Here is a 27,483-nt window from a genome sequence, read left to right as displayed (position 1 = left end):
CAAAAATTAGCTGCGTGTGGTTGCATGCACCTGTAGTTCCAGCTACTTGGGAGGCTGAGGCAGGAGAATCGCTTGAACCTAGGAGGAGGAGGTTGCGGTGAGCTGAGATCACACCACTGCACTCCAGCCTGGTGACAGAGCAAGACTCTGTCTCAAAAAAAAAAAAAAAGACCAGAAAGACCTCTGCTCTGTTTCCTCCATGAGGGCCAGACGTGGCTCCTCAGGATTCCGCAGCCTACATAAAGAACCAAGTGATCTTCCCTCCTCATACCTAATATACCGTGGGGGAGCAGAGGCAGGGTGACTGTTGTAGAAATTCCCTTTTAGAAAAGGAGGAGCAGGGTGCCCTCAGTAGACACTGGCCCATCAGCAAAAGGGCCCTTTGCGGATGGGGAACATTCCTTGATTGAGGGCGCCCAGTTCTGCCCTCACCTGTGTTCACTATGTCCCATGGCTCCAAACCCAGGACATTTTCCTCCTTGAGCCAGCTAAGATGGACAGATAGATGAAACCTCCACAGATTTCTTGAGCAGTGCAGAGCTTTGCAGACCCACTTCTACTGATTTAAGTTTGTGGGCTTGAAGGTTGTTTTAAGGCTCAAACAGTTCAAGGCTATCTTCATCCTGGATCCAAGTTCTTCAGCACTATACTTCTCTCAGAAACATAGTCAGCTTTTGATCTTGTTAAGCTAAATTTATAAGTGGCCATTGGTTTGTACTGAGCTCCTGTACTAGGCCCAAAAAATCAAACCAAAATGGAGTCAGTCATGCTAAGTTCCATGTCACCATGCTGAAAGTTGTTTGACCTTCTGAGAAATCAGGAGAGAGAGATATATAGTAGCCAAATCCCCAAACAGGCCAGTTTTAGCCAGCATGATAAGGAGGTCCCCTCTGCTTCAACCTTTACAAGGGGCAAGGAGCAAGGGAAGTAACTCTGAAAGGACTAGTCTGCTTTTTGTTCTCTGTCTGCTTGCTTCAGCCCTTTTCTGCCTATAAACCAAACTGCTCTGTTTAGCTCATTGAAACACTCATTGTTTTCTTTCTCTTTCTCTTTCTTTCTCTGTCTTTCCCTCCCTCCTTCCTTCCCTTCTTCCTTGTTTTTTTTCCTCTCTTTCACAGGCTCTTGTCTGTTGCTCAGGCTGGAATGCAGTGGGGCAGTCACGGCTCACTGCAGCCTTGAACTCCTAGGCTCCAGTGATCCTCCTACCTCAGCCTCCTGAGTAGCTGGGACTACAGGTGCACACCGCCATGCCTGATTAATTTTTTTTTTTTTAAGAGATGGGGTCTCACTATGTTGCCCAGGCTGCATTCTGTTTTTTAGAAGGAGGTGTTGCCCAATTCTAGCATTGCAAATAAAAGCCAACTAGATTCCAACTTGAAATTTGATGTAATTTTGTCCTTTGATGATATGTTTGCTTCCAGCCAGTTCCATGTGCCAGTAGTTGCACCTACCCTTCTTTCCTAAACACATTCTCAAGCTTAAATTTTTTCTTTCCTTCCTTCCTTCCTTCCTTCCTTCCTTCCTTCCTTCCTTCCGTCCTTCCTTCCTCCCTTCCTTCCTTCCTCCCTCCCTCCCTCCCTCCCTTCCTTCCTCCCTCCCTCCCTCCCTTCCTTCCTCCCTCCCTCCCTTCCTTCCTTCCTTTTCTTTCTTTCTTGTTTCGCTCTTGTTGCCCAGGCTGGAGTGCAATGGCACGATCTCAGCTCACCACAACCTCCGCTTCCAGGTTCAAGTGATTCTCCCACCTCAGCCTCCTGAGTAGCTGGGATTGCAGGCACGTGCCACCACGTCCGGCTAATTTTCTGTTTTTAGTAGAGATGGGGTTCCTCCATGTTGGTCAGGCTGGTCTTGAACTGCCGACCTCAGGTGATCTGTCCGCCCTGGCCTCCCAAAGTGCTGGGATGACAGGCGTGAGCCACTGCACCCGGCCAAATTTTCTTTCTTTCAAGTCTCTACTCCCCAGATTAATTGGGGGCTGTCTTGGGGCAGCAGTTTGGGTGGGAAAACCACACCCCTGATCTGCTTGTTGCACAGAGCTGGGTTTTTATGTGCTTTTGTCTTTCAAAGCCTTTTCCAGTCTTATTTTCCACTGTTTGGGAGGCCAGGAACAGGCGGCCTTTCATACTCTCTAAAGGCCCAAATTTATGGTCTGTTTGCACTTTTTTTTATTGCTGCTTACAAAGCCAGCAATTCTTGCTTGAGCTCCCTTCCCCAGCAAAATGCCTTCCTCGGTATGACGAGTAACAGCGCATACTACTGCTGTTTGACCTGTTTGCTAGAGCGTGGGGCTCTCTAAGCACTTGGTCTGTGTGTTCTGCCTCTTGAATTATCATCACAGACAACACTGAACTAAATGTGTTGCTGCTACTGAATAACACAGAGCTCCGGCTGCTACGCCTACTGCTAGACCATCTGTTTACCCAGGGTTTTTATTAGGTTAATATTTCCCTCAAGATACTGACATCTGTATCAGTTAAACTAATACTTGCTGCTGTAACAGATAAACCTTAAAATCTCTGTTGTTTGTGGAACAATGAGAATAGAATTTATTTTTCATTTCCGTAAAAGCTATGTTGAGGGTGGTCAGGGAGGGAGTGGGTAAGTAGACTGTGCTTCGTGCAGTCATTCAGGATTCCAGGCTGGCGTAAGTTCTGAGTCATCAGCACATGACTCCCAAGATCCTCCTGTGGATCTCGGTCCATCTACCAAACAAAGAAGTGAGAGAGCATGGAGACCCATGTGGCAGATTCTTCCAGGCCAGGTATGGAAGTGGCATAAACACTTCTGTCCACATTCTGTTGTCCAGATCACAGTCAGATGGCCCCCCACCCCACAGGGGACTGGGAAATGTCCCTCCTTGGGCCGCCACTTCCCAGCAGCAGCTCTGTCGTGAGTATTAGGAGTTCACTATATATTCTGATTACTAAACCCTTATCAGATATATAATGTGCAAATGTTTTCCCCCATTCCATGAGCTTATGAAGTTCACTTTGCCTATTTTTTCTTTTGTAACATGAGCCTTTGGTGTCCTGACTATATCTCTTTTGACAATAAAATATTTTCCTTCTTTTTTACAGCTAAAATTGAGAATAAACTAGGTTTTATAGAAATTCCTTGGGGCCGGGCGTGGTGGCTCACGCTTGTAATCCCAGCACTTTGGGAGGCCGAGGCGGGCGGACCACGAGGTCAGGAGATCGAGGCCATCCTGGCTAACATGGTGAAACCCTGTCTCTACTAAAAAATACAAAAAATTAGCCAGGTGTGGTGGCGGGCGCCTGTAGTCCCAGCTACTCGGGTGGCTGAGGAAGGAGAATGGCGTGAACCTGGGAGGCAGAGCTTGCAGTGAGCCGAGATTGTGCCACTGCACTCCAGCCTGGGTGACAGAGCGAGACTCCATCTCAAAAAAAAAAAAAAAGAAATTCCTAAAAGTCAGTTGCTGTATTAATCTATCCTAAAGATCCATATTGAGTGGGAAGAAAAAGGGAAAAAAACTTTCATCTTTAAAATTACCTTATGTAGAAGGTTCTTGGTTATCTCATAGACTGTGGCTTCACACATTAAGCTAATTGATAATATGCTAATTTTTAAGAATCTTTTAAAAACTTGGTTTGATAGGACTCTATAATTGAGCTAATCGATTCTATTGTCAATCTAAAAAAAGATATCAGAGAAAAATATCTCCAGATTGAATGAATGTATTAGGGAGTAAGCAAAGAGGATTATAATTTGGGATGCACAGCCATGGCAAGCCACAGGTGCACCCGAAAAGGGGAAAGGAAAAGGAAGCTTTTATTTGGCAGACAGGGAGAGGTTCACATAAGCTGCTTGGAAACAGAGTTCACTGGTTCCAGAGGCTCCAAATCGCAGTTGGCATCAGTTCTATGGTGGAGATGCCACTAGGGGGCAGGTGTTCTTTCAAGAGCATCTTACCTCAATTGCTGCCGTCCTAAAAGAGTCCAGGCCAGGCAAGGTGGCTCACGCTTGTAATCCCAGTAGTTTGGGAGGCTGAGGCAGGAGGGTCTCTTGGGCCCAGGGGTCTGAGACTAGCTTGGGCAACATGGCAAGATCTCTTCTCTACAAAAGCTTTTAAAAAATAGCCATGTGTGGCCAGGCGCAGTGGCTCATGCCTGTAATCCCAGCACTTTGGGAGGCCGAGGTGGGCGGATCACCTGAGGTCAGGAGTTCGAGACCAGCCTGGCCAACATGCTGAAACCCCGTCTCTTACTGAAAATACACAAATTAGGCTGGGCACGGTGGCTCATGCCTGTAATCCCAGCACGTTGGGAGGTTGAGGTGGGCAGATCACGAGGTCAAGAGATCAAGACCATCCTGGCTAACACGGTAAAACACCATCTCTACTAAAAATACAAAAAAATTAGCCAGGCGTGGTAGCGGGTGCCTATAGTCCCAGCTACTTGGTAGGCTGAGGCAGGAGAATGGCGTGAACCCAGGAGGTGGAGCTTGCAGTGAGCTGAGATTGCTCCATTGCACTCCAGCCTGGGCAACAGGATGAGACTCCGTCTCAAAAAAATAAAATAAAATAAAAAATACACAAATTAGCTGGGCGTGGTGCCAGGCGCCTATAATCCCAGCTACTCTGGAGGCTAAGGCAGGAGAATCACTTGAACCCAGGAGGTGGAGGTTGCAATGAGCCAAGATGGTGCTCTGCACTCCAGCCTGAGTGACAGAGGGAGACTCTGTCTCAAAAAAAAAAAAAAAAAAGTGGCCAGGCGCAGTGGCTCACACCTGTAATCCCAGCATTTTGAGGAGGTCAAGGCAGGCAGATCACCTGAGGTCAGGAGTTTGAGACCAGCCTGACCAACATGGAGAAACCCTATCTCTACTAAAAATACAAAATTAGCCGGGCGTGGTGGCACATGCCTGTAATCCCAGCTACTCGGGAGGCTGATCCAGGAGAATCGCTTGAACCCAGTAGGCAGAGGTTGCGAAGAGCCAAGATGGCACCATTGCACTCCAGCCTGGGCAACAAGAGTGAAACTCTGTCCCCCCTATCCCCCCCAAAAAAATCCATGTGTGGTGGTGCATGCTTGTGGTCCCAGCTGCTGAGGAGGCTGAGGTAGCTGGATCTCTTGAGTCCAGGATGTCAAGGCTGCAGTGAGCCTTGCATTCTGCATTCTAGCCTGGGTGATGGAGCAAGACCCTATCTCAAAAAAGAAAAAAAACGGTCTAGTGGTAAACCTGGTCTCAGAAATACCTGCATATGTGCCAAATGTAGGTTGTGAAAAGCATGAAATGCGTGAAGGATGTGAAAGAATTTCTTGTGGGGTTATTTTAGACACTCCTCCTGATGGTTCTTATCTCAGACATGTAAGCAAGAGCCCTTCTTTGTGCCTTCCCAGCTCCAAGTTTGTTTAGGTCTGACAAGAGTGCTTTCATCCTGTTATGACCAGCTGCCTGACCCTCCCCAGGGTACCCAGAGCCTGGACAGTGCCTGGCACATAGGACATGGACAGCAGATGTCCTCTGAATAAATAATTTGTTATCCAGGATTCACAGTATGGAAAGATGACTGGGACTGGCATGGCCACCCAGCCTCCCTGGAGCCTTCACTGCCTGGAGCTGGCTGGGAGTGGCAGCAGCCAGGATGAAGAGGAAAGCCTAGCACCTTGACTTGTTTCCCTCATCATCCAAGACGGGAACCTGGGAACCAGTCCTCAGTGGGAATCTTCTGTCAATGTAGGAAACATACCCTAAAGGGGAACGGAAGGAACACTGAACCCCACTCATGAGCCTGGTACCTTTCTACACAAGTTATCCTATTTAACCTCCACAACAAGACTACTAGATGCTGAGATCTCAATGTGCAAATACCCCAGAACAGCACCAAGATGAGGCACAGGGACTCATTGGAAGCCTTGTCTTCCTTGGGCCCGTCTGTGAGGAGCAGAACAGCTCACTTCTTACCTGACAGGCTAGTCCTGGGTGATGCATCCAGCCTACCTCTTGTTGCCACCCTACCCCACCGTCAGTGCCACATACCCGTGAACACAAACCCACTGGGGCTGAGCGGCTGCGCCACTGTCACAGAATCCTTAGGGTGTTGCTTCACCAGCTGGAGACTTCTGTGGCCAGTGGTGGCTTTACGTGAGTTTTGCTTGGGCCCACTGGACTCCTTCCACCCACTTGGCCTGGCAGGCTGTGCTTGTCTTTCACTACTGGTCCAGATCCCATGCCTGCCAAGGGCAAGCCAGGTGCAGAGTGGCAAGGGTTGCATGAGCAAATGAGTGCAGGGTCTGGCCATTGGGCACAGCCAGGCATGCCAGCTGTGGCAGGGCGGGCAGCTCTAGGCACAGGCGCTGGCTACCTGCTGTGGCTGTGGCTAGACCAAGCGTACTGCAAGCAGCCACAAGTACTTGCAGTACTGTGGGCACCAGGGAACACTGTGGTGCCCAGAAGCTTGGAGACTTCAGGAACCACAGAGCTTCAAAGAGGGTGTCACAGCCTTGGCTGAGGGAGGTCCTAAGTCTGGGCTCCCCGAGGGGCCACAGCTCTTCTCTCCTCTCTTCTCTCCTTCTCATCATCCCACAACGTGGTGAGTTAGGGGGTGTGCTTCAGCCTGTTTGTGTTACAGGTCTTTCAGTCCCGCCATTCAGTGGGTCCCAAGTTCTTGTCCCGTGTCCAAGAAGAATGAGGTACACAGACAACTGGAGGGTGAGCAAGGAGAAGAGGTGCTTTATTGAGTGACAGTACAGCTCTCAGGAGACCCAAAATGGGTAGCTCCTTTCTGCAGGCAGATCATCCCATCGTCTGTGCAGCCCTCAGAGGAGCGGAGACCTGGAGTGGGTAGCTCCTATCTGCAGGCAGGTTGTCCCGATGAGTGTACAGCCCTCAGTGGAAAGGAGACCCACAGTGGGTAGCACCTCTCTGCAGGCGGGTTGTCCTGTTTTCTGCCTGAGTCTAGCTGAGTCTGGGGTTTTTATGAGCTTCAGAGGGGAGGAAGTGCACGCTGATTGGTCCATGGGTGGGCCCAGAAAAACCACCAAAAGTTCTCACTCCAGTCTGCAGAACTGGCAGCCCGGCCCTCAGGCTTCAGTCTATCCCTGGCTTGAAAGTGAGGTTTCACTGGGGACCCTGCCCCTTTCTACCCAGGAACCTATTTGCCTCCTGCCCTTGTTCATGGTGCCCTGGCTGTTTGTGTGCCCTGGCCTGCAGTGAGCTGAACTCAGCCACACCTTGGCCTCCCTGCCATGCTCATTGGTGTCCAAAGTCTGGAGGGGGCTGAGGCAGCAGGTGGCTGGTGTGTCAGCACCACCCCTATTGTGCACACACCTGGCTGGGTTGTGACAGTGCCTGGGCTCAGCCATAACTTTGATCCAAAATCGGAGCAGGTGCCAGGAGCAGTGAGAGGCCAGTCAGTGGGAACAGGCACTTCCAAGCCTGTGGGGGCAGGGGGCTTCCTGGACTCCTGAGAGCACAGGGATGCCCAGGTCAGCAGCTGTGGCTGGGTGGCTGCAGCTGCTCCCAGTAGTGTGGGGCTCCTGCCCCACCAACCTGGAAGGGGGTGGGGCTCGCACCTGTTCCTGGCTTCCACTGGCACTGGCCACTGCTGCCAGTACCACCTCATCCAGGCCCTGCCTGCCTCACTGCTTGGCTCTTGGGAAGGTGGAAGCACTGGTTCTAAGCCTACAGACAGTGTCAGGCTTAGGAAAGGAAGGACATAGCAGCCAGGCTGCCATGTTCCTTGCTAGTTACTTGAGTAGTATAAAGTTGGGAGAGGCCAGGGACGAGGAGAAAGCAGAGATAGTGAAATATGAGTAAGACCGAGAGGGACTTGTTCTCTGCTCAATGATTCAGCAGCTGGGGCACAGAAGCACCACTGAAGACGTAAGCCATGTCTCAGGGCACTTGTAGATCATGCTTGTTTTCCATTTGTGGAATCTAGAGGGCGAAATACTGCATCAGGCAAGTGACAGCTCAGCTCTGTACTCCTTTAAGAGGTCAGATAAAAATGCTGTATCCCAAAGAACAGTTCTTATTTCAACTGAAGGGAGAACCAGCAATAACCCTGAAAAAAATAACCCATAACCAAAGATGGTAGCCTTTTTTCAGTGCCTACTGCTTCTCTGGAATGTTTCTGTGTTCTCTCTGAAGGGACAGGAGGAACAGGTCCCCTTTCCCCACTGTTCAGTGACATGGGACATGGCTGTCACTGACACAGCACTTAGCATATTCTCTGGCATTGGCAGGTGGTTGTTACATATTTATTAAATAAACAAATCTTAACAAAAAGAAAAAACGTGGGCTGGATTTGAGGGGGAAGATTATGAGTCTGAGGTGAACATGTTGAATGCCAGGTGCTCTGGACATCTTGTGGTGTGGGACATGAGTCCAGAGCTCATGATCTCAGTTGAGATATTGAGTAGGGGGAGTAGAAGAGCAAAACTAAGGCTGAGGAAGAAGCTCTTGCATCTTTGATGGATTTTTTGCAGATATCAAGTCTGTATCTCTAGCCAAGCCTCTTCTAAGCTCATCCCAGTCTACCCATCTTCCAAATGTCTGTCTCTTACAATTTTCCACACTCACTGTATTTAAGACAGAGCTCATTGTCTCCCAAGGAAATGGGGCTTTCGCCCTGGTTTCCTAATTCTTCCAAATGGTCCTGGAGTCTTAGTCACCCAGCCTAAGCCATTGTGTTCTGGATAAAATTTAATAAAATTTTAGCTGCCCAGAAGGCTTGAGATTGAATATGCTCATTTCGCTGTGTTGAATTAAAGAAAAAATGGTGCTTGTTTAAAAGATCTTTCTGAAGTATTATAGTGTAGCCTTTTCCATCATGCTGGTTTCACCATGGGATGCTCTTCTCCCAGCATTTGCCAAGACTCTGCCACTCACATCCTTCAGGCCTCTGCCTAAATGTGACCCTTGTAGGGAGGTCTTCTCTGATCCTACCTTAGTCAAAACAGCACCTTCCACCTTTACCCTGCTTGATTTTGTTTCATATTTATCACTATACGATTAGCTATTTGTTTCTTATCTCTTATCATTATCTGATTTGTGCATTTCTCTCCCTGTATTAGTCCATTTTCACACTGCTCTGAAGATACTACCAGAGACTGGGCAATTTATAAACAAAAGAGGTTTAATTGACTCACAGTTCTGCATGGCTAGAGGGGCCTCAGGAAACTTACAATCATGGTGAAAAGCAAAGGGGAAGCAAGACACGTCTTACATGGTGGCAGGAGAGAGAGAGGGAGAGAGAGAGCACAGGGGAAACTGCCACTTTTAAAACCATCAGATCTCATGAGAACTCCCTCATTATCGCAGGAACAGCATGGGGAATCCGTCCCTATGATCCAATCATGGGACTCCCACCCAGTCCCTCCCTCGACATGTGGGTATTATAATTTGAGATGAGATTTGGGTGGGGACATAGAGCCAAACCATATCACTCCCTCACTTAGAATGTGAGGGAGGGACTTGGTCTTTTTTACCATCATATGCCTAGTGCTTTGAAGGTATTTGGTACATAGTAGATGCTCAATAAATATTTCTTTGATAAATACTTATAAGCAGCCCTGAACAATATGTCATGTTAGATCTTGTTTACAGATTTGGAAACAGGCTCACCATGGCTTCTAAATGGCAGAGCTAGTGACAGATTGCATCACCTGGGAATTTTATATTTCTTCAAGCAGCTTTCCAGATAAGACAAATTATTATAAGCATCTATTTTTACTCATGATAGGTACCCAAACCACTCGAATAGAAATGATAAGATGGATTAGTGGAAGCAGTTGTTATAATTGGATATTTATGACTGTTAAAAGAAATTGCCTTTTTTCTCCCAAATTCAGGAGGATATGGCAAAAAAAGTGGTCGTAGTAAAAAATGGAGGAAGATACTGACACTGCCTCCTGTCAGCCAGTGCAGTGAGCTTAGACATTCCATTGGTGAGTAAATAGTGCCTACTAATGCTTGGATGGTACATCTGGCATGATACCATTTGTTAGATGTTATTCTTTCTTGAGTTCCATATTTGTTTCAAAAATTTTATGATAAATTCTCCTTAAATCTTCATGATTCCTCTCAGGAAAAAAAATCCTTTAGATTTTCTGATCTGCAGTTATAAAGTTGGCTATTGACTTTTTCATTAAAATATATATATATTTTTTATAGAGGTGGGGTCTCACCATGTTGCCCAGGCTAGTCTTAAACTCCTGAGCTCAAGCAATCTGCCCACCTGAGCCTCCCAAAGTGCTGGGATTACAGGTGTGAGCCACCATGTCCGGTCCCCATTAGAAACATTTTTTACAAGTAATATATATACTCATTGTTCTATACATTACTGAAGAAAAAGTAAAAATTCCTCTCCCCACGACCGAGCCAATTATTGTCTCTAGAAGAAACACTGTTAAGTATTGTTTAGTAGCCTTCCAGACAGTTTTCTATGCATGTTTTAAAAAATTATTGAGCCAGGCCGGGCGCGTTGGCTCACGCCTGTAATCCCAGCACTTTGGGAGGCCGAGGTGGGCGGATCATGAGGTCAGGAGATTGAGACCACGGTGAAACCCCGTCTCTACTAAAAACACACAGAAAATTAGCTGGGTCCTGTGGCGGCGCCTGTAGTCCCAGCTGCTTGGGAGGCTGAGGCAGGAGAAGGGCGTGAACCCAGGAGGCGGAGCTTGCAGTGAGCCGAAATCACACAACTGCACTCCAGCCTGGGGAACAGAGCAAGACTCCATCTCAAAAAAAAAAAAAAAATTATTGAGCCAGGCATGGTGGCACATACCTGTAGGCGCAGCTACTTGGGAGGCAGAGGCGGGAGGATTCCCTTGAGCCCAAGAGGTTGAGTCCAGCCTGGGCAACATAGTGAGACCTGTCTTGAGAAAAAAAATAAATGAGGGAAAGAAAGAAAAAAGAAAAGAAAAATTTGCCGGGCGCGGTGGCTCACGCTTGTAATCCCAGCACTTTGGGAGGCCGAGGCGGGCGGATCACAAGGTCAGGAAATCGAGACCACGGTGAAACCCCGTCTCTACTAAAAATACAAAAAAATTAGCCGGGCGTGGTGGCGGGCGCCTGTAGTCCCAGCTACTCGGAGAGGCTGAGGCAGGAGAATGGCGTGAACCCGGGAGGCGGAGCTTGCAGTGAGCCGAGATTGTGCCACTGCACTCCAGCCTGGGCGACAGAGCGAGACTCCGTCTCAAAAAAAAAAAAAAAGAAAGAAAAGAAAAATTTCTAATGATCTTCAGGAAGGGATTAGTCAAATAAAAATATGGTATATCAGTGTAACAGAATACTCTGCAACTGTAAAGAATGAGAGTTAGCTACAGGTCCTAACATGAGCCTAAGGAGTCAGATACAGAAGGCCGGGCGTGGTGGCTCACGCCTGTAATCCCAGCACTTTGGGAGACCGAGGTGGGCGGATCACGAGATCAGGAGATGGAGACCATCCTGGCTAACACGGTGAAACTCCGTTTCCACTAAAAATACAAAAAAATTAGCCGGGCGAGGTGGCAGGCGCCTATAGTCCCAGCTACTCAGGAGGCTGAGGCAGGAGAATGGTGTGAACCCGGGAAGCTTGCAGTGAGTCGAGATCCCACCACTGCACTCCAGCCTGGGTGACAGAACAAGACACCGTCTCAAAAAAAAAAAAAAAAAAAAAAAAGAAGTCAGATATGGAATCATGTCTATAGAGTAATCGTAACTGAACTGTAGTTTTTAACAATAGAATTTTCAGTTCAAAGGGTACATGCATTTAAAATTTTGATATTGCTAAATCACCCCCCCCAAAAAGATTGTATCAATTTCCCTTTCTGTCAACAGTATGTAACAAACTTTCTTTGTCATGGCTTTGCTAATACTGGTTGTTATCAGTATTTTTAATATTTGCTAAACTGTAATTTGAAAAATGGTTTCTTTTCTCGATTATGGATGGGGTAGAACATTTCCATTGCTTTTTTTTTCAATGTTTCCTTTTTCTTTTCTAATTCATTTATGAAAGTTCTTTATATATAAAAGGTGTTATCCTTTTTTTTTTTTTTTTTTGAGACGGAGTCTCACTCTGTCGCCAGGCTGGAGTGCAGTGGTGCAATCTCGGCTCACTGCAAGCTCCGCCTCCCAGGTTCAAGCGATTCCCTGCCTCAGCCTCCCTAGTAGCTGGGACTACAGGCGCCCGCCACTGTGCCTAGCTAATTTGTGTATTTTTAGTAGAGATGGGGTTTCACCATGTTGGCCAGGATGGTCTCGATTTCTTGTCCTTGTGATCTGCCCACCTTGGCCTCCCAAAGTGCTGGGATGACAGGTGTGAGCCACCGTGCCTGGCCCTCAGTGTCTTTTTTTCATACAGAAGTTTTAGTATTTTTATAGAGACAAATATATCAGTCTTTCCCCGGTTAGCTTCTGAGCTTTGTGTTACCTGTAGGAAGGACACATTTATTCCAAGATTATTTTTACAAACCAATCCATCTTTCCTTTAGTACTATTTTTCCTTTTAAAGAAAGATGATGAAGTATTTTATTTATCAAAATTAGTTTCAGATGGTATAAAGGAGCTAGTATTTCCCTCATTGTTGTAACTCCCCCATTGTTTTAACTCCACTGAGTTTTTTAAATAACTGCTTCTTGAAGATATAATTCATATGCCATACAACTTATCCATTTAAAGTATATAGTTCAATAGTTTTTAATATATTGAGTTGTGAAACCATCACCACAGTCAATTTGACAGCATTTTCAGCACCCCAAAAAGAAACACCACACCCATTGGTAGCCACTTCTCACTCCCTCCCACCCGCTACCTCCAGAGCTAGGCAACTACAAATCTACTTTCTGTCTATGTCTTTGCCTGTTCCGGACATTTCATATAAATGGGAATCATACACTATGTGGTCTTTTGTGACTGGCTTTTTTTACATAGCATAATGTTGTCAAAGTACTTCATCCTTTTTTCTGTTGGTGAATAATATTCCATTATATGGATATATCACATTTTATTTAGCCATTCATCAGTTAATAGACATTTGAGTTGTTTTCTACTTTTGCCTATTATGAATAATGCTGCTATGAATATTCATGTACTAGGCTTTTAAAAAATCATGATAAAATATACATAACAAAAGTTACTGTTTTGAGTGTACAGTTCGGTGGCATTGAGTTGGATATTGCATGGACATACCACATTTTGCTTATCTGTTCATCTGTTGATGGACATTGGGTTGTTCCAAGTTTTTGGCTGTGTAGTGTTGCTGGGAACATTGGTGTGCAAATACCTGTTTGAGTCCCTGCTTTCACTTGTTTGGTGTGTGTATACAGAAGCAGAATTGTTGTCCGGGCGTGGTGGCTCACGGCTGTAATCCCAGCACTTTGGGAGGCAGAGGTGGGTGGATCACTTGAGGTCAGGAGTTCGAAACTAGCCTGGCCAACATGGTGAAACCTGTTTCTACTAAAATTACAAAAATTGGTCCAGGCGCCATGACTCATGCCTGTAATCTCAGCACTTTGGCAAGCCAAGGCAGGTGGATCATCTGAGGTCAGGAGTTCGAAACCAGCCTGGCCAACATAGTGAAACCACATCTCTACTAAAAATACAAAAATTACTTGGGCGTGGAGGCATGTGCCTGTAATCCAAGATACTCGGGAGGCTGAGGCATGAGAATTGCTTGAACCCAGGAGGTGGAGGTTGCAGTGAGGTGAGATTATGCCACTGCACTCCAGCCTGGATGACAGAGTGAGACTCTATCTCAAAAAAAAAAGAAGTAGAATCATATGGTAATTCTGTGTTTAACTTTTTGAGGAACACCAGACTCTTCCAACCACTGCCCTGTGTTACATTCCCACTAGCAATGTATTCAGTTGCTGCACATCTTTCCCAACACTTTTTATTTTCCTCTTTATTTTTCATTTTATCTAATCCTAGTGGGTATGAAGTATCTTATTGTGTTTTGATTTGCAGTTCTCTAATGAATAATGATGTTGAGCATATTGTCATGTGCTTATGGGTCATTTGTAAACTTTTAGAGAAATGTCAGTTCAAATCTTTTATCCATTTTAAAAATTGGATTGTCATTTGTTGTTGAGGTATAAGATTTCTTTATATGTTCTAGATATTAGATGCTTAACAGATAAGCAGGAGAATCGCCTGAACCTGGGAGGCAGAGGTTGCAGTGAGCCGAGATTGTACCACTGTACTCCAGCCTGGGCAACAGAGGAGGGAGACTGTCTCAAAAACAAACAAAAAAGCAAAAAAAAAAACAACAAAAGATGAAAATAATACTGCAAATACTGTTTTTGATTTTTATTGTATTAAGTGAAAACCGTAAGGCTTAGAACAGCATGTGGTGGATTGTAATGATTATATTTGTTTGCTTCTTATCCCTTTTCTTCACCCAGAAAAGGATTATAGCAGTCTTTGTGACAAGCAACCGATAGGAAGACTTCTCTTCAGGCAGTTCTGTGATACCAAACCCACTCTAAAGAGGCACATTGAGTTCTTGGATGCAGTGGTGAGCAGTTTATCTCCATATTGAGCAACCACCCAATCTTGTGCTTTTGAAAATGTAAAAACTTGGCCAGGCGCGGTAGCTCATGCTGTAATTCCAGCATTTTGGGAGGCCGAGGCGGGCGGATCATGAGGTCAGGAGATCGAGACCATCCTGACCAACACAGTGAAACCTGTCTCTACTAAAATACAAAAAGTTAGCCGGGTGTGGTGGCACGTGCCTGTAATCCCAGCTACTTGGGAGGCTGAGGCAGGGGAATCACTTGAACCAGAGGCAGAGGTTGCAGTGAGCCGAAATCGCGCCACTGCCTTCCAGCCTGGGTGACAGAGTGAGACTCCGTCTCAAAAAAAAAAAGAAAATGTAAAAACTAGATCTGGGCAATGATGTAGGAGTGGAGGGACTGGTTGTCTTGGTGTCATATTATCTTATTGGGACAGAAATCCCTTTAGTCTGAAGTGGTATTTTGTGTAGAATTACATCTCAAGTGTTGGAGAATCACATGTAGTCATTGAATGACTTTGAAACTTGAGGCTTTAATTGTATGAAGATGACAGACTAATTAAGATGATAATACTTTTTTTATTTTTTATTTTTTTGAAATGGAGTCTTTCTCTGTCGCCCAGGCTGGACTGCAGTGGCGTGATCGTGGCTCACTGCAGCCTCTGCCTCCTGGGTTCAAGCAGTTCTTCTGCCTCAGCCTTGTGATCCACCTGCCTTGGCCTCCCAAAGTGCTGGGATTACAGGCATAAGCCACTGCGCCTGGCTCTAAGATGATAATGCTTGTTCGGCTACCTGAAAAGTGTCCTTTCTGCACTCAACTGGCCAATGATCCTAACTTAAAAACGCTTTAACCCAGAAGCATATGGAAGGGATACAGTTTGTGTAAGAAGAATGATCACTTTGGATGGAATTTACTATGCTCAAGAAAGTTTCCAACATTCTCATGTATCCTGTTTGAGATTTATTGTGATTTCCTTATAGGTAAAGAAACTTTATGTTTCTCAATCTTTGTGGGTACCATTGGCAAGCCTAGAATTTCAAAACTATGAAATTCAGAAGCAAATGACCAATAGAAAATTGGTGGAATTTAGCAGAAAAGCTCTCTCTCTTTTGTACCAGGGTTATGACCCTTCCTCTCTCTGCTTTGGCCTGTCTTAATTGTATCAGCAAATATGTATTGAGTGCTTATTATATGCGGACATATATGCCTTATATCATTGAGTTTGGATTTGATTTTCCTCTAACACAGCTTTTTAAAAAACTTTAAAAGGTATATATATATTTATTTATGATATATTCGTTTCAGAAAAACATTTGCGGCTGTTTTGTTGTTTGCTTCCTTCCCTCAGATCTCTCCCAGTCCTTTCTTTTCTGGCACTGTTGCTAGAATAAGGTGATTCTTCTTCTTCTTCTTTTTTTTTTTTTTTGAGACAGAGTTTTTCTCTTGTCCCCCCAGGCTGGAGTGCAATGGCGTGATCGCAGCTCACTGCAACCTCTGCCTCCCAGGTTCAAGCGATTCTCCTGCCTCAGCCTCCTGAGTAGCTGGGACTACAGGCATGTGCCACCACACCCAACTAATTTTTGTATTTTTAGTAGAGTCAGGGTTTCCCCATGTCGGCTAGGCTGGTCTCAAACTCCTGACCTCAGGTGATCTGCCCGCCTTGGCCTCCGAAAGTGCTAGGATTACAGACATGAGCCACTGCACCTGGCCAGTTCTTCTTTTTGAAGACATAGTTCCAATATGCTGGGGCATGCTTACTCAGTTTGGGGGATGGAACCCTGGGTATAAGTTTTCACGTAGTGGGTAATGTTTGCCAAGCTGCTATATTTTAAGAATTTAGGGACCTACTGTTCTTCCTTATGTTAAAATAGCTAAACTGCATTGTTGAAACTCTATTTTAGGTTTCAGCCTTCTGATATTGTCATGATACCTGTAGTTATGAGGTGACAGCTATGTGACTGCAGTTACAGGTTATGTTTTTGTTTTTTTCAATGGCAGTTGTGTAGGTTCAGAAATAATGTCTGATTGTGCCATTTTGTCGCACTTACTGCTTTGACTATCCTGATGATAGGTGATGGACAGGCTCTGTGAGCTTCTCAAGTGAAGGAACTGTGTCTTATTCATTTCCCCTTCATGGCACCTGGCGTGGTTGTTTGCCCTATTTCTTGCTTATTAAATGAATTAGTGGCATCTGTATCAGTCAGGATTCAACCAGAGAACTAGAACCCATAGGAGGAGATATTAAGAGATTTATTGCAAGGAATTGGCTTACGTAATTGTAGGGTCTGGTTAGGAAAGTCTGAAATCTGTAGGGCGGACTGTCAGAAGGGGCATGGTAGGACTCTCCAGAAATGGGCTGAAGCTGCCGTCCTCAGGCAGAATTTCTTCCTCCAGGAAGACTCATCTCTGTTCTTAACACCTTTCAACTGATTAGGTCAGAGCCACCTGGATTATCTAGCATAATCTCCTTCACTTGAAGTCAACTGATTATAAACTTTAATCGTATGTACAAGTACCTTCCCAGCAGCACCTGGATTTGTGTTTGATTGACTAATTGGGGCTCATAGCCTGCCCAGTTGGCATATCAAAGGACCGTTGCAGGATCAGACTTGCTTTCTCTTCCATTAATTGCATGCCACACAGTATCCAGAACTCCCAGCACTGAAGTTTGTTTGTTTTTGAGGCTGGGTCTTGCTCTGTCGCCCAGGCTGGAGTGTAGTAGCATGATCTCGGCTCACTGCAACCTCCGCCTCCTGGGTTCAGGCAATTCTTCCTGCCGTAGCCTCTTGAGTAGCTGGGATTACAGGTGTGTGCCACCACACCCAGCTAATTTTTGTATTTTTAGTAGAGACGGGGTTTCACTATGTTGGCCAGGCTTGTCTCCAACTCCCAGCCTCAGATGGTCTGCCTGCCTCAGCCTCCCAAAGTGCTGGGGTTACAGGCATGAGCCACTGCTCCCGGCCCTGAGATATCTTTGATGGATGCAATGTAATATGGCATACAGAGTATTATGCAATGTAATATGGCATGCAGAGTATTATGGGAAGCATTGCTCTAAAACGTCATTAACCTCCTTTAAAAAACTGACTTTTTCCCCCTCATATACCTTACTTTCCCAAAGAAGAGCTGTAGACGCTTGATCAGTAGAGTTGGTCTGTGGCTCTGAGGATATAAAACCAAATAATTTGAAACATAATGAAACATTATTGGTGAAGAAGCTTAACTTTTTTTTTTTTTTTTTTTAAGAGATAGGATCTCCCTATGTTGCTCAGGCTGGCCTCGAACTCCTGAGCTCAAGTGATCCTCCCAACCTCAGCGTCCCGAGTGGCTGGAACTACAGGTATGCATCACCACACCCAACTTAACTACTCTTTCTTTTCTTCCATCTCTCCAATCAGGCAGAATATGAAGTTGCCGATGATGAGGACCGAAGTGATTGTGGACTGTTAATCTTAGATAGATTCTTCAATGATAAGGTGTGTTTTCTTCTTTAGAATAAAACTTTGTAAATAAATAGAGTGCATAACCATTTTTACTTTGTTGGATAAGACATAACATTTGTTAAAAGCTTTAATTTGGCTGGGTGTGGTGCCTGATGCCTATAATCTCAGCACTTCGGGAGGCTGAGGAAGGAGGATCTCTTTAGCTCAGGAGTTCGAGACCAGCCTGGCCAACATAGTGAGACCATCTCTACAAAAAAATAAACAAAAAAAACTAGCTGGACATGGTGGTGTGCATCTGTAGTCCCACCTACTTGGGAGGCTGAGGTGGGAGGATTGCTTGAGCCCAGGAGATTGAGGTGGCTGTGAGCCAAGGTTGTGCCACTGCGTTCTAGCCTGGGTGACAGAGCAAGACCCTGTCTTAAAAAAATAAAAAGTAAGGCCAGACACAGTGGCTCATGCCTGTAATCTCAGCACTTTGGGAGGCCAACGCAGGCAGATCGCCTGAGCTCAGGAGTTCAAGACCAACCTGGACAACATGGCAAAACCCCATTGCTACAACAAAGAAAAAAAAATTAGCTAAGCATGGTGGCGTGCACCTGTGTTCCCAGCTACTTGGAAGCCTCAGGTGGGAGGACTGCTTGAGCCCAGGAGGTCAAGGCTGTAGTGAGCTGGGATCATACTGCTATGCTCTAGCCTGGACAAGAGAGTAAGACCCTATCTCAAAACTACCGCCCAACATTAATTAATTAATCTTAAAAAGCTTTAATTTATTATAAATGTTCCTCTTTTGCATTTTTGTTTGATGTCATGAGGAAATTAACAATTAGATCTCTTAGAAAATTGATTCAGTGTATTTAAAGGTTTCAGAATATAGAGTTGGAGAATTTTATTTGTCTCTCTTGGACTAAAAATAACATTTTTTCCTAAAAGCTTTAATGGGTCTTAGCTTTTATGCTTTTGACTTAACTTGGTTCTTTTTTTTTTTGAGACAGAGTCTCGCTCTGTCACCCAGGCTGGAGTGCAGTGGTGTGATCTCGGCTCACTGCAAGCTCCGCCTCCCGGGTTCATGCCATTCTCCTGCCTCAGCCTCCCGAGTAGCTGGGACTACAGGCGCCCGCCACCACGCCCGGCTAATTTTTTGTATTTTCAGTAGAGATGGGGTTTCACCATGTTCGCCAGGCTGGTCTCGATCTCCTGACCTTGTGATCCACCCGCCTCAGCCTCCCAAAGTGCTGGGATTACAGGCAAGAGCAAGAGCCACCGCACCCGGCCCAACTTACTTGGTTCTTGTAGTTTAGTATGTCACTGAAATTAGAGCTGTAACCTGCTTCCTTTCATGTGACTTCTGTTACAAGTCCTCAATTCTGGGCAGGGCCCTGTATTGTAAGGATGGAAGGAGAAGAGGAACAACACTGATAGCAAACATGTAATTAACACTGCTGTAGGCCAGGTGTGCTGGCTCACACCTGTAATCCCAGCAATTTGGGAGGCTGAGGCAGGTAGATCACTTGAGGTCAAGAATTCGACACAAGCCTGGCCAATATGGTGAAACCCTGTCTCTACCAAAAATACAAAAATTAGCTGGGTGTGGTGGTGCACGCCTGTAATCCCAGCTACTAGGGAGGCTGAAGCACAAGAATCACTTGAACCTGGGAGGTGAAGGTGGCAGTGAGCTGAGATCACGCCACGGCACTCCAGCCTGGTCAACAAGCGAGACTCTGTCTCAAAACAAAACAAACAAAAACACACACAAAAAAATCACTGCTCTAACATGTAATACATTATGTAATTATCACAACAAACCTATGAGGTAGATACTATTCTCAAGTCTATTTTCATATGATAAGACTGAAAATCAGTAACTAAGTGACTCACCCAAGGTTACACACCTAGTAAGTGTCAGAATCAGGAATCGAACATGTAGAGAATGGAATTAGAGAATAGTGTGGTGAGAATGAGTTCAAAATATTTGGATTTGAAACATAGCCAACTGGATATAGGGCCATCAACTTAGGGGAGCTTTGTTGTACAAAAAATAGAGTGCTAGAGGGGATGGCCAGCAGGACCGTCTAGCAGCACAAAGATACATGGCAGTGGGTGTCAGAGGTGTGATTCAGACCCTAATGAGTTTTCTACCCCAGCCTCCAGCCTTACAGATTACTCTCTCAATCACAGCTGTTACAACATGGGCATATTTGTAGGTACCCCCAGGACACTAGTTAGAATGAGTAGAAGTTTCATTTATCTGGTTCTAATTTTTATTTTTATTTTTTCCCCTTTTTTGAGAGAGCACCTTGCTCTGTTGTGCAGGCTGGAGTGCAGTGGCGCGATCTTGGCTCACTGCAACCTCCGCCTCCTGGGTTCAAGTGATTCACATGCCTCAGCCACCTGGGTAGCTTGGATTACAGGTGTACACCACTACACTTGGCTACTTTTTATATTTTTAGTACAGACGGGGTTTCGCCATATTGGCCAGGCTAGTCTCGAACTCCTGGCCTCAAGTGATCTGCCTACCTTGGCCTCCCAAATTGTGGGGGATTACAGCCGTGAACCACCACACCCGGCTCCATTTATCTAGTTATTTTTCCTTTTAAATTAACTCCCTTTTCTTTCTTCACCTCTTCTGAAGAAATACCCATATAGCAAGGGAGGGCATCAAGAAGAAAGAAAGAATTATAAAGAAAAACAAAAGAAAAAATTTAAAAATGAATCATGGTAGACATAGCAAATGTGGAAGAGGAGGGAAGGGGAAGTTATACATGTGTGGCTTGGTGCCTTAGTCTGTTTTGTGCTGCTGTAACAGAATGCCAGAGACTGGGTAATTTATTTATTTGTTTATTTTAACTTCTATTTTAAGTTCAGGGGTACATGTGCAGGTTTGTTATGTAGGTAAACTTGCATCATGGGGTTTGTTGTACAGATTATTTCATCACCCAGGTATTAAGCCTAGCACCCGTTCGTTATTTTTCTTGATCTGCTCTTTCCCCCCATCCTCCGTCCTCCAATAGTCCCCATTGTGTGGTGTTTCCCTCTATGCGTCCATGTGTCCTCATCATTTAGTTCCCACTCTTAAGTGAGAATATGTGGTATTTGGTTTCCTGTTCCTGTGTTAGTTTGCTAAGGATAATGGCCTCCAGCTCCATCCATGTTCTTACAAAGGACATGATCATTCTCTTTTTTATGGCTGCATAGTATTCCATGGTGTATATGTACCCCATTTTCTTTATCCAGTTTATCATTGGTGGGCATTTAGGTTGATTCCATGTCTTTGCTATTGCAAATAGTGTTGCAATGAACATATGCGTACATGGAAACTGGGTAATTTATGATAAAAAGAAATTTCTTGGCTCACAATTTTAGAGGCTGGGATGTCCAGTTCAAGGTGCTGTTGACCTAAAAGGAAGAAGCTGAGACATAAAATGTAATTTAAAGAGTTTACTTGGACCAGGTGCTGTGGCTCACGCCTGTAATCCCAGCACTTTGGGAGGCGGAAGCGGGCAGATCACCTGAGGTTAGGAGTTCGAGACTAGCCTGGCCAACATGGTGAACCCTCATCCCTACTAAAAATTAGCTGGGTGTGGTGGTGCATGCCTATAATCCCAGCTACTTGGGAGGCTGAGGCAGGAGAATCACTTGAACCTGGGAGGCGGAGGTTGCAGTGAGCCAAAATTGTGCCACTCCAACCTGGGTGATAAAGTGAGACTCCTTCTCAAAAAAAAAAAAGAGTTTACTTGAGTTAAAGTAAAGACAGCTGTGTGGGACACACTTCCAAGTTACCTCGGGAAGTGCTCCATTGGCTTTGGTTACTGTCAGGGTTTTAAAGGCAAAGGGAACAAGGAGTGAGCTGATACAATGTTGTTTGACCCGAATTCTCACTGGTTTAAGAGAGAACAATGATCAGTGATTGGCTATACATTGTTGAACTACAGAGTGAGAATATGAGTTATGGTGTCCAGTATATGGCATTTATGGATACTTGGCACCAGTCTAGAGACCACTAGCAAGTGGCTTCAAGAATTAATTATTTAGCTCAAGGGGGAGTGAGTCATGACTGCTCTGGGCCTGATAATTTGAAGGGGCTCACATTCCTCAGATAAAAGCTTTTTTTTTTTTCCCTTCTTAGTGCCAGCATCTGGCAAGGGCCTTCTTGCTGCATCGTCACTTGGTGGAAGGGGAAAGGGAGGGATTGCTTGCACACATGTCTGAGCATATGGACACAAAAGGGGGCAAACCTACTCCAGGGATAACGAGATAAGGGCACTAGTCCCTTCATGAAGGTGGAACCTCTTAAATGCCTCTTAGGCCGGGCGTGGTGGCTGACGCCTGTAATCCCAGCACTTTGGGAGGCTGAGGCGGGCGGATCACCTGTGGTCAGAAGTTCGAGACCATCCTGGCCAAGATGGTGAAACCCCGTCTCTACTAAAAATACAAAAATTAGCCAGGCATGGTGGCAGGTGCCTATAATCCCAGCTACTCAGGAGGCTGAGGCAGGAGAATCACTTGAATCCAGGAGGCAAAGGTTGCAGTGAGCCGAGTTCGCGCCACTGCACTCCTGCCTGGGTGACAGAGCGAGACTCTGCCTCAGGAAAAAAAAAAAAATGCCTCTTAATGGTCCTCCCTCCCAATACTGTCACAATGGCAATTAAATGTCATCATGAGCTTTGTGGGGGATGGACAAATGTTTAGACAATAGCACTTGGTAATAGAGAGATGTTTATGGGCTGCCTGGAGATGATGTAGCTGGAAAGCTTTTTTTTTTCTTTTCTTACCATCAACTGGGAAAACTGCCACATTCTTCCTCTTCCCACCTGATGGCCCTGCTCTTGTGCTTTACTGAAACAAAAAACAAACAAATAAAAAGCAATGATTCACGTCGTTATTGTATTTTTTCCTTTTCTTGTCTTTTATTTAAAAACAGCAAGCATAAACTTCTCTTTCTTTTACATGCTAAAAAGGGAACCCCTAGACTAGGTGTGGTGGCTCATGCCTGTAATCCCAGCACTTTGGGAGGCCAAGACAGGAGGCTCTCTTGATGCCAGGAGTTGAAAAAAGGGAACTCCTTGAGGTCACTTACTCAAATTTTAACAACCTGTAATATTCAAAGTACCTGAAAGTAAAGCAAGACCGTGTGTTCGTTCTTGCGTTTCTTTATCCAGTCACTCAGACATTGTTAGTTTTTCTTAGTTTTCCTCTCAGGATTCTCAAATATTAAAATTCAGCCAAATTTGAATTTATGGTTTAAAAGAATCATAACCAAAACCAAGTGGGCTTTTCCCTAGGGATACAAAATTGGTTCAATATCTGAAAATCAATTAATATAATACACCATATTAATAGAATAAAATATTTAAAAACCACATGATCATCTTAATAAAAAAAGAAAAAGCATTTGATAAAATCCATACCCCTTCATAATAAAAGCACTGAGCAAACTAGGAATGAAATTAGTCCCTTCATGAAAGTGAACCTCTTAAATGCCTTTTAATGGTCACAGTAACAATTAAACGTCAACATGAGCTTTGAGGGGAAGGGACCAACGTTCAAATGATAGCACTTGGTAATAGAGAGAGAGATGTTTCTGGGCTGCTCAGCCTAATAAATGGTATCTATGAAATACCCACAGCCAACATCATACTTAAATGTGAAAGACTAGGCTGGGTGCGGTGGTGCTCACCTGTAATCCCAGCACTTTGGGAGGCTGAGGTGGGCGGATCATGAGGTCAGGAGTTTGAGACCGGCCTGGCCAGCATGGTGAAACCCCATCTCTACTAAAAATACAAATATTAGCCGGCCATGGTGGTGCACGCCTGTAGTCCCAGCTACTGAGGAGGCTGAGGCAAGAGAATCACTTGAACCCAGGAGGCAGAGGTTACAGTGAGCTGAGATCACATCACTGCACTCCAGCCTGGACGAGAGTGAGACTCCACCTCAAAAAAAAAAAAAAAGTAAAAGACTAGATGCTTTCCTTTAAAATTAGGAACAAGATAAGATTGTCCACCCTCACCACTTCTGTTCAACTAGGGTCAACTGTAAGTTCCATTGTACTGGAGGTTCTAGACAGGGCAATTAGGCAAGAAAAAGAAATAAAAGGTATTGGCCAGGCGTGGTGGCTCATACCTGTGATACAGCACTTTGGGATGCCAAGGCGGGTGGATCACCTGAGGTCAGGAGTTTGAGACCAGCCTGGCCAACATGGTGAAACCCCTGTCTGTACTAAAAATACAAAAATTAGCTGGGCATGGTGATAGGCACCTGTAATCCCAGCTACTTGGGAGGCTGAGGCAGGAGAATTGCTTGAACCCAGGAGGAGGAGGTTGCAGTGAGCCAAGGTTGCGCCATTGCACTCCAGCCTGGGCAACAGAGCAAGACTCTGTTTAAAAAAAAAGAAAGAAAAGAAAAGGTATTTAGATTGTAAAGGAAGAAGTAAAACTCTCTCTATTTGCAAATGACATAATCTTGGATATAGAAAATTTTAAGGAATCCACACATACACACATAAAGAAAAAGACTTGGAGCTAATAAGTGAGTCTGGTAAGGGTGCAAGATACTAAATCACTATACAAAATTTAATTGTATTCCTATATACTAGCAATTAAAATCCAAAAAAAAAAAAAGAAATTAAGAAAGCAATTCCCTTTGTATAGTATCAAAAAAGAATAAAATACTTAAGAATGAATGTAACGACATAAGTGTAACACTTATACTCTGAAAACTAGAAAGCACTGAAAAAAATTAAAGAAGACCTCAAGAAATGGAAAGACATCTCCTGTTCGTGGATCAGAAGACTGAATATTGTTAAGATGGCAGTACTCCCCAAATTGATCTATAGATTCAATGTAATCCCTATCACAATTCTAACTACCTTTTTTTTTTTTTTTTGCGGAAATTAACAAGCAAGCTAATCTTAGAATTAATATGGATAGTCAAGGGACCTGGAATAGTTATAACGTTCTTTAAAAAGAATGTAGTTGGAGGACTCACACTCCTCAATTTCAAAACTTAGTACAAAGCTACAGTAATCAAGACAGTATGGTCCTGGCATGAGGGTAGTCATATAGCGGTCAATGGTATGGAATCGAGAGTGCAGAAACAAATTCATGCATTTTGTCTTAGTCTGTTTAGTGCTGCTCTAACAGAATACCTGAGATTGGGTAATTTATAAAGAACAGAGATTTGTTTCTTACAGTTCTGAAAGCCGGAAGTCCAAGGTCAAGGAGTCCAATCTAGTGAGAGCCCTCTTGCTGCATCATCCACGCAGAAGAATACGAGGGCCTGCACACGCCTGAGAGAGGGGGTGGGGGGTGGGGAAAGGGGCTGAACTTAGCTTTTTATCAGGAACCTGCCGCAATGCCGCAACAATAACAAAACCAATCCTGAGATAGCAGCATTAATCCATTCATGAGGGGCAGAGTCCTCATGATATTATCACCTTTTTAAAGGTCCCACCTCTCAACATTGTTGCACTGGGAATTAAGCTACCAACACATGAACTTTGGGGCACACATTCAAACAATAACACATTAACAGTCAATTAATTGCCTTATCACAAGGGTGCCAAGACAATTCGACTGGGAGAAAGAATAGTCTTTTCAATAGATGGTACTGGAACAACTGGATAGCCACATGCAGAGAATCACACTGAACCCCTACCTCATTCCATAAACAAAACATTAATGCCAAATCCATCAAAGACCTAAATATAAGAGCTAAAACTATACAACTCCTAGAGGAAAGTGTAGGTGTAACTCTTCAATACCTTGAAATTAGGCAGTGACTTCTTAGATACGACACCTAAAGCACAAGCAAAAAAAGAAAAAATAGATAAACTGAACTTCATCAAAATTTGAAACTTTATGCTTCAAAGAACACTATGAAGAAGTGAAAACATAAGCAACAGAATGGAGAGAAGGATTTGTAAATCAAATACTGGTAAGGGTCTAGTATCCAGAATATATAAATAACTCTTGCAACACAACAATAAAAAGATGACCCAATTTTTTTTTTTTTTTTTGAGACAGAGTCTCGCTGTCGCCCAGGCTGGAGTGCAGTGGCGCGATCTCGGCTCACTGCAGGCTCCACCCCCTGGGGTTCACGCCATTCTCCTGCCTCAGCCTCCCGAGTAGCTGGGGCTACAGGCGCCCGCCACCTCGCCCGGCTAATTTTTTGTATTTTTAGTAGAGACGGGGTTTCACCATGTTAGCCAGGATGGTCTTGATCTCCTGACCTCGTGATCTGCCCGCCTCGGCCTCCCAAAGTGCTGGGATTACAGGCATGAGCCACTGCGCCCGGCCGACCCAATTTTTTAAAATAGGAAAGTAAATGTAATTTTCAACACAGAAAAATAAGCATATTTCTGCAAAATCCACCCTCCCTTCCCTCTCCACCAGTGGTCTTTCCCATTAGAATTTCCTCTGCCTAAAATTTTAAAAAGCAAGGCACTGAGTCATTTGGTAAATTTGCCCTGGTAACTACTTATTCTGAAAAACAATGATTGTTCCTTAATGTAAAGCCCCAGAAGTCTCAGTTCTGCATCGGGCTGGTAGTTCTATACCTTACCTTGCCATACTTCAGGTCACCTTAGCCTCCCTCCCTCTCTCTCATGGATATTAGAAACACTGCTTTTCCTTTGTGTGGGAATAAATAACTATTAATATAAAAATTTTCTATGATATTGAAAATGGGAACACTTTGGGGTTAATCATTAAACGGTCTTAATAGAATCAACCTGCTATTTAGTTTCAGAAAAATCGAGACTTTGGAGGGGAAATAAGACTGTTAAAATGTTGTCTTTGTCTTCTGAGAAAATTTTGTCTTGTTTTCTGCTCTGTGCAGTGCCTGGAACAATGCATATTTGTGGAGTGAATGAACAAACTTCTTTTTTTTCTTTTTTCTTTTCTTTTCTTTCTTTTTTCTTTTCTTTTCTTTTTTTTTTTTTTTGAGACAGAGTCTTGCTCTTTTGCCAGGCTAGAGTGCAGTGGCACAATCTCGGCTCACTGCAACCTTTGCCTCCTGGGTTCAAGCGATTCTTCTACCTCAATCTCCCGAGTAGCTGGGACTACAGGCACGCGCCATCATGCCCAGCTAATTTATTTTTGTATTTTTAGTAGAGATGGGGTTTCACCATGTTGGCCAGGATGGTCTTGATCTCTTGACCTCGTGATCTGCCTGCCTCAGCCTCCCAAAGTGCTGGGATTACAGGCGTGAGCCACGGCGCCTGGCCCAAACTTCTTTTCTTAAATAGGAAAATGAATGGACCCATCTTATTCTTATGACAGCTTTGCTGCATAGAAAGAAAGGACTGGAGAGTCCAGCAGGGTGTCTTGGCGCTCCCCTTGGTGATGTGGGTACACTGGAGAGGGACTTCCCAAGTCTCTCCTCATCCATCAGGGTGGTTGTTGTGGGGCTAAATGAGACTATATATATATATGTGTATGTGTATACATACACATACACATATGTACGTATATATGTATATGTACGTATATATATATATGTATATATATATTCTTTTTTTTGAGATGGAGTTTCGCTCTTGTCGCCCAGGCTGGAGTGCAGTGGTGTGATCTTGGCTCACTACAACCTTT

At 44.6% G+C, this 27,483-nt stretch overlaps 1 protein-coding gene across 12 annotated transcripts in view; it reads left to right on the top strand.

The window, feature by feature from the left end:
* GRK4 (G protein-coupled receptor kinase 4) overlaps positions 1-27,483 on the top strand; it is an 84,928-nt gene that overhangs the window by 11,397 nt on the left and 46,048 nt on the right. For 9 of the 12 annotated variants that reach the window (XM_058430300.1, XM_058430299.1, XM_058430296.1 and 6 more), the window contains exons 2-4: positions 9,813-9,908; positions 14,346-14,458; positions 17,855-17,932. In XM_058430300.1, the coding sequence (XP_058286283.1) occupies positions 9,813-9,908; positions 14,346-14,458; positions 17,855-17,932 (287 nt within the window). Of the gene's footprint in view, positions 1-9,812; positions 9,909-14,345; positions 14,459-17,854; positions 17,933-27,483 lie in introns of those variants that run through there. The other 3 variants (XM_058430297.1, XM_058430304.1, XM_058430303.1) reach the window with 3 other exon arrangements.

The sequence above is a fragment of the Hylobates moloch genome, unplaced genomic scaffold (assembly GCF_009828535.3).
Source record: "Hylobates moloch isolate HMO894 unplaced genomic scaffold, HMol_V3 SCAFFOLD_17, whole genome shotgun sequence".
In the NCBI taxonomy this organism is placed as follows: Eukaryota; Metazoa; Chordata; class Mammalia; order Primates; family Hylobatidae; genus Hylobates; species Hylobates moloch.
Note: the sequence above shows the minus strand (reverse complement) of the source record. Positions and strands in the feature narration are given on the sequence as shown.